Here is a 15,544-nt window from a genome sequence, read left to right on the forward strand (position 1 = left end):
GCCCACTAAGCCCCCACACGGCGACAACGAGCTGAGCGGGGAGGGGGAAAGAGCAAAAAGCTCAACCCCTGCAAACACAACTAGGTGAATACACACGAACACACACACACACACACTCCTCCAAGGGCAAGAGCTACGAGGAGAGGTTAGAGGCATTAAATATGCCAAAACTAGAAGACAGAAGAAAAAGAGGTGATATGATCACTACATACAAAATAGTAACAGGAATTGATAAAATCGATAGGGAAGATTTCCTGAGACCTGGAACTTTAAGAACAAGAGGTCATAGATATAAACTAGCTAAACACAGATGCCGAAGAAATATAAGAAAATTCACTTTTGCAAACAGAGTGGTAGATGGTTGGAACAAGTTAGGTGAGAAGGTGGTGGAGGCCAAGACCGTCAGTAGTTTCAAAGCGTTATATGACAAAGAGTGCTGGGATCAGTGAGGAACTTTCGGAGATTAACGATTTTGAACAAACGAACATTTCCATTTTTATTTATATAGATATATAATATATATATTGTGACAGTAATCTCTTTCAAGAGAGATGTTTAGCCTGCTCCTTCCTACATCGCATTACTTCTATACGTCTGCAACATCAAGATACCACATTCAAGAGAATATAAGTGGATTAACAGACGTCTCTACGGGAAGTACACTGCTCTCACTCCTCACCCCCTTCCCTCACTGTCGGAGCACCACCTTCGTTGTCGATCACCAAACTACCACTTCAAGCCAACACTCTCCCCATTGGTAAATCAGCGACTCCAGCGCCATCTGCACCGCCTATATATAGTCTTGCACGAGCAGTTGGCCTCAGAATATTTTCGTGCTCTAGATCTGACGCTTCTATCAAGCATATACTTCTATCTGTATATTAGTAGAGGTAACTGCCAAGCAATCAACATTTTTTTTCTCTTTTTTTTTCTAATGTGACTGGCATTTCCACCAGCCATAGAGAAGACTGCCTTAACATCTACATTTCTCGTCACATTAATGGGGGCCTGTCCTAGGAGGTTCACTCAGGTACTGATACTAGACCAGTCATTTGCCATTTCAATGACAATTGAAATGTCATTGAAATAACATTTGTGGTAAGTGTACTTGGCTTTGTTACACGTTGCTTTTTCAATAATTTCAAACCTTCAATTTCTATGGTGCTGTGTATTTTGTGCTTTCAGAGTATAACATGTTATGAGTGTTGGATGACTGTGGATTACGTGGTTTCTGGTGGCCAGTCACTCTCTTAATTGGTTATTCATCTCTTGGTGTTATTACTGGTGTTTCCACCTTATTCTCGTCCCTAGAATATTTCTCATTTACGGCAGATCACCCCCTATGGTACCCTGGTACTTTGGTTTGTCATCAGGACACGTACCCTATCTTCTGTAATCCGACTGAAGGAGGATAAAGAGGGCCATAGTTCCTCTAGCACGGACTACGCTGTTGAGTTGGGACCTCAACAAGCAGTTCTCGTCACCAGTTGACACTCGCACCCCTACGTGTCGGTCAGAAATTATGATACTTATACAGGTAGGGAATTGGCAATCTTTTTCAGGGCCCAAAGAACGCTAATTCTGTAAGTGTCGTCTAGTTAGGTAGGAAACCCCTTGCTTCTGTCCTATAGAGACCCGGCAAGGTATTCCTACGTTTTTTGACTACCTCTCACTTTTGAAACTATAAAAGTTTCATTTCCCTGATTTCCCTGCATTTTGATCATTTAATCACTTAACATCTAATATTAACGTTAATTGTTTTCACATTAACGATTGAATTCCCAAAGGATAGTCACCAGTTGCCACGTCATCCTGTTACTGACACTTATACAGAGAATATACCTGTGGTATTATATCTGTTTGCTATCTCAATGTTTCGTCTCTCAGTATTTTGTAGTGATCCAGCAAATGAATTAGGGAACTTAAGTAGTGCCCAGAAGACAGAATTACAAACTCTTGCACATAAGTACCAACTAGATGTTCCCCAAGGAGCCACCAAAAGTGACTTGCATAACCTTATCCTTGACCACCTTTTAGACAATAGAATTATAGACTCTGATTCTCACGAAAAGTATTCCATTACAGACATTACATTACATTGCAAGCTCTATGTCCATAGAGCTTGCAATACCTACAATATAACTGAGAGCTCGCTTGATCGGTACTCTGTCATAATTAAACCAAGACTTCTTACTGGAAGATGTGTCAGCTGGTAACCTGTGTATAAGACTGTAGGTGTCAGCCGACTTCGCACATCTGATGAGGTCGGTTTCCTCTTTGTCTGCTAAGTAAAGGCAGATGGGAGCAGGAACACGTCTCAAGAATTCCTCGACTAGAATAAGGTTGACGAGGTCTGAAAATGTAGAAACATGTGCTGCTTCCAGCCATTTCATGTGTGATGGAAAAAAGAAGTGTAGGTGTTTGGCAGTCCTCCTAAAGGCTGGTGTCAATGCCAATCACATTTACAAAGAAAAAAAAGTTGACTTTGTGGCTGTTACCTCCTGTGGTAAAGTAAGGGAAAACACGCAAAACAAATCTTATGAACAATGAAACTTTAATTAACTTTAAAATAAATATGGACAAAGACAATCCCTTGGCTATGTACAGTGCAAACAAGCAAGATTATAAAGTAAAAAAATAATAAAATAGTGGTTATGTTACTCTAAAATGAATAAAGAAAAAATGAATTAAAAGGTGCCGAGAATAAAGCGCTGGCTGAAAACATCCACTAATAAACAGAGTGTATATCAGATGGTTGTATCAGCTTTGAGAGCACAGGATATGCTAAATTCAATGGCTGGTGCACGCTCAGTCATCGGCTATGTTGATGGCACTGAAGTGCAGGGGTGCAGACGTCGATTCACCAATCAGAAGCGTGCTGGCTGGAAGTGGTGGTTTGGTGATCGACGAAGGTAGAGGGGGGAGGTGGAGAGCGAGTGTCTGATATGTATGCGCGTAGTAGACACGTATTTTACTCAATACGTACTTCACTCGTTTGTAGTATCTAGGTGTTGTAGATGTACTGAAGTAACATGACGCTAGGAAAGAGCAGGCCAACTCTCTCTTGGAGATTATCGTAACACATGAAATATCTTTTCTTAGTATTGGCAAATTCTAAATAGGTGGTGACACTTGCCTTTAGATAATCACAGAACCTTCGTCTGTAGCTTTCGGTGGAGAGAAGGTAGGCGTCTAGAACGGCTCGCTTTAGGGTCTGGTAGTCATTCTCAGACGCTAAGGTACTGAGAGTAACTGCAGCTCTACCTGTGAGATGCACTCTGAGAAGTATAGACCACTGATCTTCAGGCCAGCTACGCTTTTTAGCTAGGGCCTCAAAAGTAATACATAACACATCTATCTCTGTCTCAACGAATGGTGGCATTAACTTACTTGCCTGGGAGATGCCAAAGCTTACTGGAAGTTTAGCTTCAGCTTGTTGGCGCCGAGTGAGGTGTGTAGTTTCCAACTCAAGTTCTTTTCTACGGTATTCTAGAGCATTATTGGCTTGCTTCTTACTGTGCTCACGTTGTATCTCCAGATCACGTTCTTTTACTTCAAGCTGTTCCCTCTCACGCTCACTTTGGAATTTAACCTGCTCACGTTGTACGGCTGATTGTTCTTTCTGGCGTTCGCGCTCAAGGGCAGCCTCGCGTTCCTTGAACTGTAGAGCTTCTTTCTGGCATTCACGCTCAAGGGCAGCCTAGTGTTCCTTCCTTTGTAGAGCTTCTTTCTGGCATTCACGCTCAAGGGCAGCCTCGTGTTCCTTCCTTTGTAGAGCTTCCTTCTCAAAGGCAGCTTGTTCTTTCTAGAGCTGTAGAGCTTTTTGGCGTTCACTCTCTAGGGTGGCAAGTTCTTGTTCCTTCGCTAGTTCTAACTTTAACTTCATAGCTGCTATAGTATGCCGGTCTGTAATGGAATACTTTTCGTGAGAATCAGAGTCTATAATTCTATTGTCTAAAAGGTGGTCAAGGATAAGGTTATGCAAGTCACTTTTGGTGGCTCCTTGGGGAACATCTAGTTGGTACTTATGTGCAAGAGTTTGTAATTCTGTCTTCTGGGCACTACTTAAGTTCCCTAATTCATTTGCTGGATCACTACAAAATACTGAGAGACGAAACATTGAGATAGCAAACAGATATAATACCACAGGTATATTCTCTGTATAAGTGTCAGTAACAGGATGACGTGGCAACTGGTGACTATCCTTTGGGAATTCAATCGTTAATGTGAAAACAATTAACGTTAATATTAGATGTTAAGTGATTAAATGGTCAAAATGCAGGGAAATCAGGGAAATAAATGAAACTTTTATAGTTTCAAAAGTGAGAGGTAGTCAAAAAACGTAGGAATACCTTGCCGGGTCTCTATAGGACAGAAGCAAGGGGTTTCCTACTTAACTAGACGACACTTACAGAATTAGCGTTCTTTGGGCCCTGAAAAAGATTGCCAATTCCCTACCTGTGTAAGTATCATAATTTCTGACCGACACGTAGGGGTGCGAGTGTCAACTGGTGACGAGAACTGCTTGTTGAGGTCCCAACTCAACAGCGTAGTCCGTGCTAGAGGAACTATGGCCCTCTTTATCCTCCTTCAGTCGGATTACAGAAGATAGGGTACGTGTCCTGATGACAAACCAAAGTACCAGGGTACCATAGGGGGTGATCTGCCGTAAATGAGAAATATTCTAGGGACGAGAATAAGGTGGAAACACCAGTAATAACACCGAGATGAATAACCAATTAAGAGAGTGACTGGCCACCAGAACCCACGTAATCCACAGTCATCCAACACTCATAACATGTTATACTCTGAAAGGACAAAATACACAGCACCATAAAAATTGAAGGTTTGAAATTATTGAAAAAGCAACGTGTAACAAAGCCAAGTACACTTACCACAAATGTTATTTCAATGACATTTCAATTGTCATTGAAATGACAAATGACTGGTCTAGTATCAGTACCTGAGTGAACCTCCTAGGACAGGCCCCCATTAATGTGACGAGAAATGTAGATGTTAAGGCAGTCTTCTCTATGGCTGGTGGAAATGCCAGTCACATTAGAAAAAAAAGAGAAAAAAAATGTTGACTGCTTGGCAGTTACCTCTACTAATATACAGATAGAAGTATATGCTAGATAGAAGCGTCAGATCTAGAGCACGAAAATATTCTGAGGCCAACTGCTCGTGCAAGACTATATATAGGCGGTGCAGATGGCGCTGGAGTCGCTGATTTACCAATGGGGAGAGTGTTGGCTTGAAGTGGTAGTTTGGTGATCGACAACGAAGGTGGTGCTCCGACAGCGAGGGAAGGGGGTGAGGAGTGAGAGCAGTGTACTTCCCGTAGAGACGTCTGTTAATCCACTTATATTCTCTTGAATGTGGTATCTTGATGTTGCAGACGTATAGAAGTAATGCGATGTAGGAAGGAGCAGGCTAAACATCTCTCTTGAAAGAGATTACTGTCACAATATATATATTATATATCTATATAAATAAAAATGGAAATGTTCGTTTGTTCAAAATCGTTAATCTCCGAAAGTTCCTCACTGATCCCAGCACTCTTTGTCATATAACGCTTTGAAACTACTGACGGTCTTGGCCTCCACCACCTTCTCACCTAACTTGTTCCAACCATCTACCACTCTGTTTGCAAAAGTGAATTTTCTTATATTTCTTCGGCATCTGTGTTTAGCTAGTTTATATCTATGACCTCTTGTTCTTAAAGTTCCAGGTCTCAGGAAATCTTCCCTATCGATTTTATCAATTCCTGTTACTATTTTGTATGTAGTGATCATATCACCTCTTTTTCTTCTGTCTTCTAGTTTTGGCATATTTAATGCCTCTAACCTCTCCTCGTAGCTCTTGCCCTTGGAGGAGTGTGTGTGTGTGTGTGTGTTCGTGTGTATTCACCTAGTTGTGTTTGCGGGGGTTGAGCTTTTTGCTCTTTCGGCCCGCCTCTCAACTGTCAATCAACTGTTTACTAACAATTGTTTTTTCCTTACACCACACACACACCCCCGTGCAGCCCGACGGGCTGCACGGGGGTGCAGCTCGTCTGCTTCCCCCAGGAAGCAGCCCGTGACAGCTGACTAACTCCCAGGTACCTATTTACTGTTAGGTAACATGGGCATTCAGGGTGAAAGAAACTTTGCCCATTTGTTTCTGCCTGGTGCGGGAATCGAACCTGCACCATAGATTTACGAGTCCTGCGCGATATCCATCAAGCTACCAGGCCCCCAAAGACCTGTGTGTGTGTGTGTGTGTGTGTGTGTGTGTGTGTGTGCGTGTGCGTGTGTGTGTGTGTGCTTAAATCACAAACAAATTAATACGTGATGAACAATGTGTCACAACAGTGTCAGACCTCCAAGGAAGGATTAGAACAGGAATTTCTTTGAGTTTTTGTATTTAATAATACATCATCAGAATGATGAATTTACAGTCCAGTAGGTGGTCTCGGGTTTGTGTACGTTTAGGGGTGATTCTGGATGGCATGGGTTCGAATGCTGACCGGGTCAAATAGAGTTCTTAGTGAAATATATATATAGGTCTACTTCTATTTACTCAGTTCTCATAATGAGAAAACTACTATCAAGTCGTGTGAGTCAGGTCTCATGTTCTTTTGCGCTAATACAATACACTAAAATTAATAGTGTGATTGCATTGTGCAGGTATCGTTGGAGCTGAGGAACCTTGTCGGGTACTACGTCAGCAGCATCTACGTACCCACTCTGCTCCTTCTTGTCATCTGCTACCTCACTTTCTTCTTCGACCTCGCTGATTTTTCAGTAAGTTACTTTTCTGAACCTCTTAACATATGTGCTTAATTTTGGTATATAAACTCTCGTTTCTCAATGCACACCTGCCCACACATTCACATGTGTATCATGTGTACACTCGTGCATAGATACTTGGGTCTAGATATACACCCAAGTATCGTGCCTACCCACGACCCAAGACCCAAGACATACACACTCGTGCATAGTGTGTATGTCATGTGTACACTCGTGCATAGTGTGTATGTCCACGACTGACCCACACGTGGGTCAGTCGTGGAGGAAGAAACTAGGCTGGGTGCGGCGGTCCGAGAATTACCAAATAATCTCGGGATATCTAAACATCAAAGAGCCAAAACATAGTCTTGGTCCTAGGCAGTGTACAGCTACGCAGTGACAGTATCATAGTGAATTCTGAGAACGTTAGAAAAGAAGAGATACAGATAAACGAGTCTTGACAGCACAGTGCCACCAGCGTGGGAGCAGCAGTGGACCACATGGGAAGGACAATGCTTTGAGCAGTCGACCGAACCCCGATATATACTCACCTAAGTTTGTGCTTGGCTGGGGTGGTGGCCGTGAGTACCCTCTCTTAGGTCATCAATAAGGTGTACAGATTGATTTTAAATATTAATTTAGATTCTAACATAGTCTGTAAAAGCAGAGTAAAGAGGTTCATATCAAACTAGATTTTCTGTGGCTCAGAGTAGTAGGAAGTTGACACGTAGGTGAGAGTGAACACATGTGGAATGAATTCAGGGAAGGACTGAGGGTTATGAAGGAGACAGTTTCCAACCTGCAGGATGAGCTGAAGGCAGCAAAAAATGAAATAAAAAGCATGAAAGAAAATCCTACCCAGCACCAGATGCAAACCATCCAGAAGTGTGATGGCAATTTTCCTGTTGAGGGGAATCTTACAATACAACCCTCATTTGCAGAGTTGCAAATGCAGAGTGTGTGTGTGTGTGTGTGTGTGTACTCACCTATTTGTACTCACCTATTTGTGCTTGCAGGATCGAGCATTGACTCTTGGATCCCGCCTTTCCAGCTATCGGTTGTTTACAGCAATGACTCCTGTCCCATTTCCCTATCATACCTAGTTTTAAAAGTATGAATAGTATTTGCTTCCACAACCTGTTCCCCAAGTGCATTCCATTTTTCCACTACTCTCACGCTAAAAGAAAACTTCCTAACATCTCTGTGACTCATCTGAGTTTCCAGTTTCCACCCATGTCCCCTCGTTCTGTTATTATTACGTGTGAACATTTCATCTATTTCCACTGTGTCAATTCCCCTGAGTATTTTATATGTCCCTATCATATCTCCTCTCTCCCTTAATTTCTCCAGTGTCGTAAGGTTCAGTTCCTTCAGCCGCTCTTCATATCCCATCCCTCGTAACTCTGGGACAAGCCTCGTCGCAAAGCCTCCTGTGTGTGTGTGTGTGTAAGTGTGTGTGTGTGTGTGTGTGTGTACTCACCTAGTCGTACTCACCTAGTTGTGTTTGCGGGGGTTGAGCTCTGGCTCTTTGGTCCCGCCTCTCAACCGTCAATCAACAGATGTACAGATTCCTGAGCCTATTGGGCTCTATCATATTTACACTTGAAACTGTGAATGGAGTCAGCCTCCACCACATCACTTCCTAATGCATTCCATTTGTCAAAAACTCTGACACTAAAAAAGTTCTTTCTAATATCTCTGTGGCTCATTTGGGCACTCAGTTTCCACCTGTGTCCACTTGTGTGTGTGCCCCTTTTGTTAAATAGCCTGTCTTTATCTGCCCTATTAATTTCCTTCAGAATCTTGAATGTGTGATCATGTCCCCCCCTAACTCTTCTGTCTTCCAGCGAAGTGAAGTTTAATTCCCGTAGTCTCTCCTCGTAGCTCATACCTCTCAGCTCGGGTACTAGTCTGGTGGCAAACCTTTGAACCTTTTCCAGTTTAGTCTTATCCTTGACTGGATATGGACTCCATGCTGGGGCTGCATACTCCAGGATTGGCCTGACATATGTGGTATACAAAGTTCTGAATGATTCTTTACACAAGTTTCTGAATGCCGTTCATATGTTGGCCAGCCTGGCATATGCCGCTGATGTTATCCTCTTGATATGTGCTGCAGGAGACAGGTCTGGCGTGATATCAACCCCCAAGTCTTTATCTTTCTTTGACTCCTGAAGAATCTCCTCTCCCAGATGATACCTTGTATCTGGCCTCCTGCTCCCTACACCTATCTTCATTACATTACATTTGGTTGGGTTAAACTCTAACAACCATTTGTTCGACCATTCCTTCAGCTTGTCTAGGTCTTCTTGAAGCCTCAAATAGTCCTCTTCTGTCTTAATCTTTCTCATAATTTTGGCATCGTCCGCAAACATTGAGAGAAATGAATCGATACCCTCTGGTAGATCATTTACATATATCAGAAACAAGATAGGACCGAGTACAGAGCCCTGTGGGATACCACTGGTGAATTCACGCCAATCGGAGGTCTCACCCGTCACCGTAACTCTCTTCTTCCTATTGCTTAGGTACTCCCTTATCCACTGGAGCACCTTACCAGCTAAACCTGCCTGTCTCTCCAGCTTATGTACCAGCCTCTTATGCGGTACTGTGTCAAAGGCTTTCCGACAATCCAGGAAAATGCAGTCCGCCCAGCCCTCTCTTTCTTGCGTAATCATTGTCACCAGGTCGAAGATTTCTAATAAGCCAGTCAGGCAAGATTTACCCTCCCTGAACCCATGTTGGCGATTTGTCACGAAGTCCCTTCTCTCCAGATGTGTTACTAGGTTTTTTCTCACGATCTTCTCCATCACCTTGCATGATATACAAGTCAAGGACACTGGCCTGTAGTTCAGTGCCTCTTGCGTGTCGGACTTTTTGTATATTGGGACCACATTCGCCGTCTTCCATATTTCTGGTAGGTCTCCCGTCTCCAGTGACTTACTATACACTATGGAGAGTGGCAAGCAAAGTGCCTCTGCACACTCTTCCAGTACCCGTGGTGAGATCCCATCTGGATCAACAGCCTTTCTAACATCCAGATCCAGCAGGTGTCTCTTGACCTCCTCTCTCGTAATTTCGAACTCTTCCAAGGCCGCCTGGTTTACCTCTCTTTCTCCTAGCACAGTGACCTCACCTTGTTCTATTGTGAAGACCTCCTGGAACCTCTTGTTGAGTTCTTCACACACCTCTTTGTCATTCTCTGTATACCTGTCCTCGCCTGTTCTAAGTTTCAATACCTGTTCTTTCACTGTTGTTTTCCTTCTGATGTGACTGTGGAGTAGCTTTGGTTTGGTCTTGGCTTTATTTGCTATATCATTTTCTAAACTTTTCTCTACTTCTCTTCTCACCCTGACGTACTCATTCCTGGTTCTCTGGTATCTCTCTCTGCTTTCTGGTGTTCTGTTATTCCGGAAGTTCCTCCACGGCCTTTTGTTCAGTTTCTTCGCTTCCATACATGCCCTATTATACCATGGATTCTTCTGCTGCTTCTCGGATTTTTCCCTTTGGGACGGGATGAACCTGTTTACTGCCTCCTGACACTTTTGGGTAACATAGTCCATCATACCCTGTACAGACTTATCTCCGAGGTCTGTGCCCCAAGTTATTTCCCTTAGGAAACTTCTCATCTGTTCATAATTTACCTTTCGGTATGCCAGCCTTTTGATTCCTAGTTCTTTTTTGGGGAAGATAATTCCTAGCTCTACCAGGTACTCAAAGTTCAATACACTGTGATCACTCATTCCCAAGGGCGCTTCCATCTTAACTTCCCTTATATCCCACTCATTTAGGGTAAATATCAAATCAAGCATTGCTGGTTCATCTTCTCTCATTCTTGTTGGTTCCGTGTGTGTGTGTGTGTGTGTGTGTGTGTGTGTGTGTGTGTGTGTACTCACCTAATTCACCTAATTGTACTCACCTAATTGTGCTTGCGGGGGTTGAGCTCTGGCTCTTTGGTCCCGCCTCTCAACCGTCAATCAACTGGTGTACAGATTCCTGAGCCTATTGGGCTCTATCATATCTACATTTGAAACTGTGAATGGAGTCAGCCTCCACCACATCACTTCCTAATGCATTCCATTTGCTAACTACTCTGACACTGAAAAAGTTCTTTCTAACGTCTCTGTGGCTCATTTGGGTACTCAGCTTCCACCTGTGTCCCCTTGTTCGCGTCCCACCAGTGTTGAAAAGTTCATCCTTGTTTACCCGGTCGATTCCCCTGAGGATTTTGTAGGTTGTGATCATGTCCCCCCTTACTCTTCTGTCTTCCAGTGTCGTGAGGTGCATTTCCCGTAGCCTTTCCTCATAACTCATGCCTCTTAGTTCTGGGACTAGTCTAGTAGCATACCTTTGGACTTTTTCCAGCTTCGTCTTGTGCTTGACCAGGTACGGGCTCCATGCTGGGGCCGCATACTCCAGGATTGGTCTTACATATGTGGTGTACAAGATTCTGAATGATTCCTTACACAGGTTCCTGAACGCCGTTCTGATGTTAGCCAGCCTCGCATATGCCGCAGACGTTATTCTCTTTATGTGGGCTTCAGGAGACAGGTTTGGTGTGATATCAACTCCTAGATCTTTCTCTCTGTCTGTTTCATTAAGTACTTCATCTCCTATTCTGTATCCTGTGCCTGGCCTCCTGTTTCCACTGCCTAGTTTCATTACTTTGCATTTACTCGGGTTGAACTTCAACAGCCATTTGTTGGACCATTCACTCAGTCTATCCAGGTCATCTTGTAGCCTCCTACTATCATCCTCTGTTTCAATCCTCCTCATAATTTTTGCATCGTCGGCAAACATTGAGAGGAACGAATCTATACCCTCTGGGAGATCATTTGCATATACCAGAAACAGTATAGGTCCAAGGACTGACCCCTGCGGGACTCCACTTGTGACGTCTCGCCAATCTGAGACCTCACCCCTCACACAGACTCGTTGTCTCCTGTTGCTTAGGTATTCCTCTATCCACCGGAGTACCTTCCCTCTCACTCCAGCCTGCATCTCCAACTTTCGCACTAGCCTCTTGTGTGGCACTGTATCAAAGGCTTTCTGACAATCCAAAAATATGCAGTCTGCCCACCCTTCTCTTTCTTGCCTTATTTTTGTTGCCTGGTCGTAGAATTCAAGTAACCCTGTGAGGCAGGACCTGCCATCCCTGAACCCATGTTGATGCTGTGTTACAAAGTTCCTTCGCTCCAGATGCTCCACTAGTTTTTTTCGCACAATCTTCTCCATCAGCTTGCATGGTATGCAGGTTAGGGACACTGGCCTGTAGTTCAGTGCCTCCTGTCTATCCCCTTTCTTGTATATCGGGACTACGTTAGCTGCTTTCCAAATATCTGGCAGTTCCCCTGTTGCCAGTGATTTGTTATACACTATGGAGAGTGGTAGGCTCAGTTCTCTTGCTCCTTCCTTTAGAACCCAAGGGGAGATTCCATCTGGGCCTATAGCCTTCGTCACGTCCAACTCTAGTAAACACTTCCTTACTTCCCCACTGGTAATCTCAAACTCTTCCAGTGGTTCCTGGTTAGCTATTCCCTCACTTACCTCTGGAATTTCTCCTTGTTCTAAGGTGAAGACCTCCTGGAATTTCTTATTCAATTCCTCACACACTTCCTTGTCATTTGTAGTGAATACTTCCGCCCCTATCCTTAATCTCATAACCTGTTCCTTTACTGTTGTTTTTCTCCTAATGTGGCTATGCAACAATTTAGGCTGAGTCTTTGCCTTGCTTGCGATGTCATTTTCGTATTGTCTTTCTGCCTCTCTTCTCATCCTGACATATTCATTCCTGGCATTCTGGTATCTTTCTCTGCTCTCCAGTGTCCTGTTATTCCTATAGTTTCTCCATGCCCTTTTACTTTGCTGCTTAGCTAGCCTACATCTTTGACTAAACCATGGGTTTCTCATCTTCATTTCTCTGTTTTCCTTTTGGACTGGGACAAACTTGTTTGCTGCGTCCTTGCACTTCTGCGTGATGTAATCCATCATATCTTGGGCCGTCTTTCCCCTGAGCTCTGTTTCCCATGCTATATCTGTTAGGAATTTTCTTATCCCCTCATAGTTTCCCTTTCGGTATGCTAACCTTTTGGTTTCGGTATCCCTCCTCGAGTTCAATAACCCTTCTTCAATCAAGTACTCAAACAACCCGAGCTGTGGGAGCAAAGAAAGGAGTGGGAGTGTGTGTGTGTGTGTGTGTGTGTGTGTGTGTGTGTGTGTGTGTGTGTGTGTGTGTGTGTGTGTGTGTGTGTGTGTGTGTGTGTGTTTGTGTGTGTTTGTGTGTGTGTGTGTGTGTGTGTGTGTGTGTGTGTACTCACCTAGTTGTACTCACCTAGTTGTGCTTGCGGGGGTTGAGCTCTGGCACTTTGATCCCGCCTCTCAACCGTCAATTAACAGGTGTACAGGTTCCTGAGCCTATTGGGCTCTATCATATCTACACTTGAAACTGTGTATGGAGTCAGCCTCCACCACATTACTTCCTAATGTATTCCATTTGTCAACCACTCTGACACTAAAAAAGTTCTTTCTAATATCTCTGTGGCTTGTTTGGGCACTCAGTTTCCACCTGTGTCTCCTTGTGCGTGTGCCCCTTGTGTTAAATAGCCTGTCTTTATCAACCATGTCGATTCCCTTGAGAATCTTGAATGTGGTGATCATGTTCTCCCTAACTCTTCTGTCTTCCAACGAAGTGAGGTTCAATTCCCGTAGTCTCTCCTCGTAGCTTATACCTCTCAGCTCGGGTACTAGTCTGGTGGCAAACATTTGAACCTTTTCCAGTTTAGTCTTATGCTTGACTAGATATGGACTCCATGCTGGAGTCGCATACTCCAGGATTGGTCTGACATATGTGGTATATAATGTTCTGAAAGATTCCTTACACAAGTTTCTAAAGGCCGTTCTTATGTTAGCCAACCTGGCATATGCTGCTGATGTTATCCTCTTGATATGAGCTTCAGAGGACAGGTCTGGGGTGATATCAACCCCCAGGTCTTTCTCTCTCTCTGTCTCTTGAAGTATTTCATCTCCCAAGTGATACCTTGTATCTGGTCTCCTGCTTCCTACCTCTATCTTCATTACATTACATTTCCTTGGGTTAAACTCTAACAGCCATTTGTTCGACCATTCCTGCAGCTTGTCCAGGTCTTCTTGAAGCCTCAAGCTGTCCTCCTCTGTCTTAATCCTTCTTATAATTTTAGCGTCGTCAGCAAACATTGAGAGGAATGAGTCTATACCCTCTGGGAGATCATTTGCGTATATCAGAAACAGGATAGGTCCAAGCACAGAGCCCTGTAGGACTCCACTGGTAACTTCACGCCATTCTGAGGTTTCACCCCTCACTATAACTCTCTGCTTCCTATTGCTTAGGTACTCCCTTATCCACTGGAGCACCCTACCAGTTACTCCTGCCTGTTTTTCCAGCTTATGCGTCAACCTTTTAAGGGGTACTGTGTCAAAGGCTTTCCGACAGTCCAAAAAAATGCAGTCCGCCCATCCTTCTCTTTCTTGCTTAATCTTTGCTTAATCTTAATCTCTCCAGATGTGTTACCAGGTTTTTTCTCACGATATTCTCCATCACCTTGCATGGTATACAAGTTAAGGACACTGGCCTGTAGTTCAGTGCCTCTTGTCTGTCACCCTTTTTAAATACTGGTACTACATTAGCAGTCTTCCATATTTCTGGTAGGTCTCCCGTTTCCAGTGACCTACTATACACTATAGAGAGTGGCAAGCAAAGTGCTCCTGCACACTCTTTCAATACCCATGGTGAGATTCCATCCGGCCCAACAGCTTTTCTCACATCCAGCTCCAATAGGTGCTTCTTGACCTCATCTCTTGTAATTTCGAACCTTTCCAAGGTCAACTGGTTTGCTGCCACCTCTCCTAGCGCCGTGACTTCTCCCTGCTCTATTGTAAAGACCTCCTGGAACCTTTTGTTGAGTTCTTCACACACCTCTTTGTCATTCTCAGTGTACCTGTCCTCGCCCACCCTAAGTTTCATCACCTGTTCCTTCACTGTTGTCTTCCTCCTGATGTGACTGTGTAGTAGCTTTGGTTCGGTCTTGGCTTTATTAGCTATATAATTTTCATACCTTTTTCTCAGCGGCTCTTCTCACACTAACATATTCGTTCCTGGTTCTCTGGTATCTCTCTCTACTTTCTGGTGTTCTATTATTACGGAAGTTCCTCTATGCCCTTTTGTTCAGCTCCTTTGCTTTCATACATTCCCGATTAAACCACGGATTCTTCCTTTGCTTCTGTTTTTTCCTGTCGGGCTGGGACAAACCTGCTTACAGCCTCCTGACATTTTTGGGTGACATAGTCCATCATGTCTTGTACGGACTTAGCTCCGAGTTCTGTGTCCCAATGTATATCCCATAGGAATTAGTTCATCTCCTCATAGTTTCCCTTTCGGTACGCCAGCCCTCTGTTTCCCAGTTCTTTTTTGGGGGTGATAATTCCTAGCTCAACCAGGTACTCAAAGCTCAATATACTATGATCACTCATTCCCAAGGGGGCTTCCAACTTAACTTCCCTTATATCCGACTCATTTAGGGTTGGACGCGGCTGCTCGCAGCCGCGTCCAACAGCCTGGTTGATCAGTCCAGCAACCAGGAGGCCTGGTCGACGACCGGGCCGCGGGGACGCTAAGCCCCGGAAGCTCCTCAAGGTAACCTCAAGGTAAGGGTAAATATCAGATCAAGCAACGCTGGTTCATCCCCTCCTCTCATTCTTGTCGGTCCCTTGACGTGTTGACTTAGAAAGTTTCTTGTTGC

General features: G+C 44.0%; 1 protein-coding gene across 1 annotated transcript in view; it reads left to right on the forward strand.

Moving 5' to 3' along the window:
- Positions 1-4,180: 4,180 nt before the first annotated feature.
- The window catches only part of LOC138358644 (uncharacterized), a 73,358-nt gene continuing 61,994 nt past the window's right edge, over positions 4,181-15,544 (forward strand). The window contains exons 1-2 of the mRNA XM_069316711.1: positions 4,181-4,195; positions 6,669-6,785. Coding sequence (XP_069172812.1) covers positions 4,181-4,195; positions 6,669-6,785 — 132 coding nt within the window. The remainder of the gene's footprint in view (positions 4,196-6,668; positions 6,786-15,544) is intronic.

This window comes from Procambarus clarkii, chromosome 85, assembly GCF_040958095.1.
Source record: "Procambarus clarkii isolate CNS0578487 chromosome 85, FALCON_Pclarkii_2.0, whole genome shotgun sequence".
Classification (NCBI taxonomy): domain Eukaryota; kingdom Metazoa; phylum Arthropoda; class Malacostraca; order Decapoda; family Cambaridae; genus Procambarus; species Procambarus clarkii.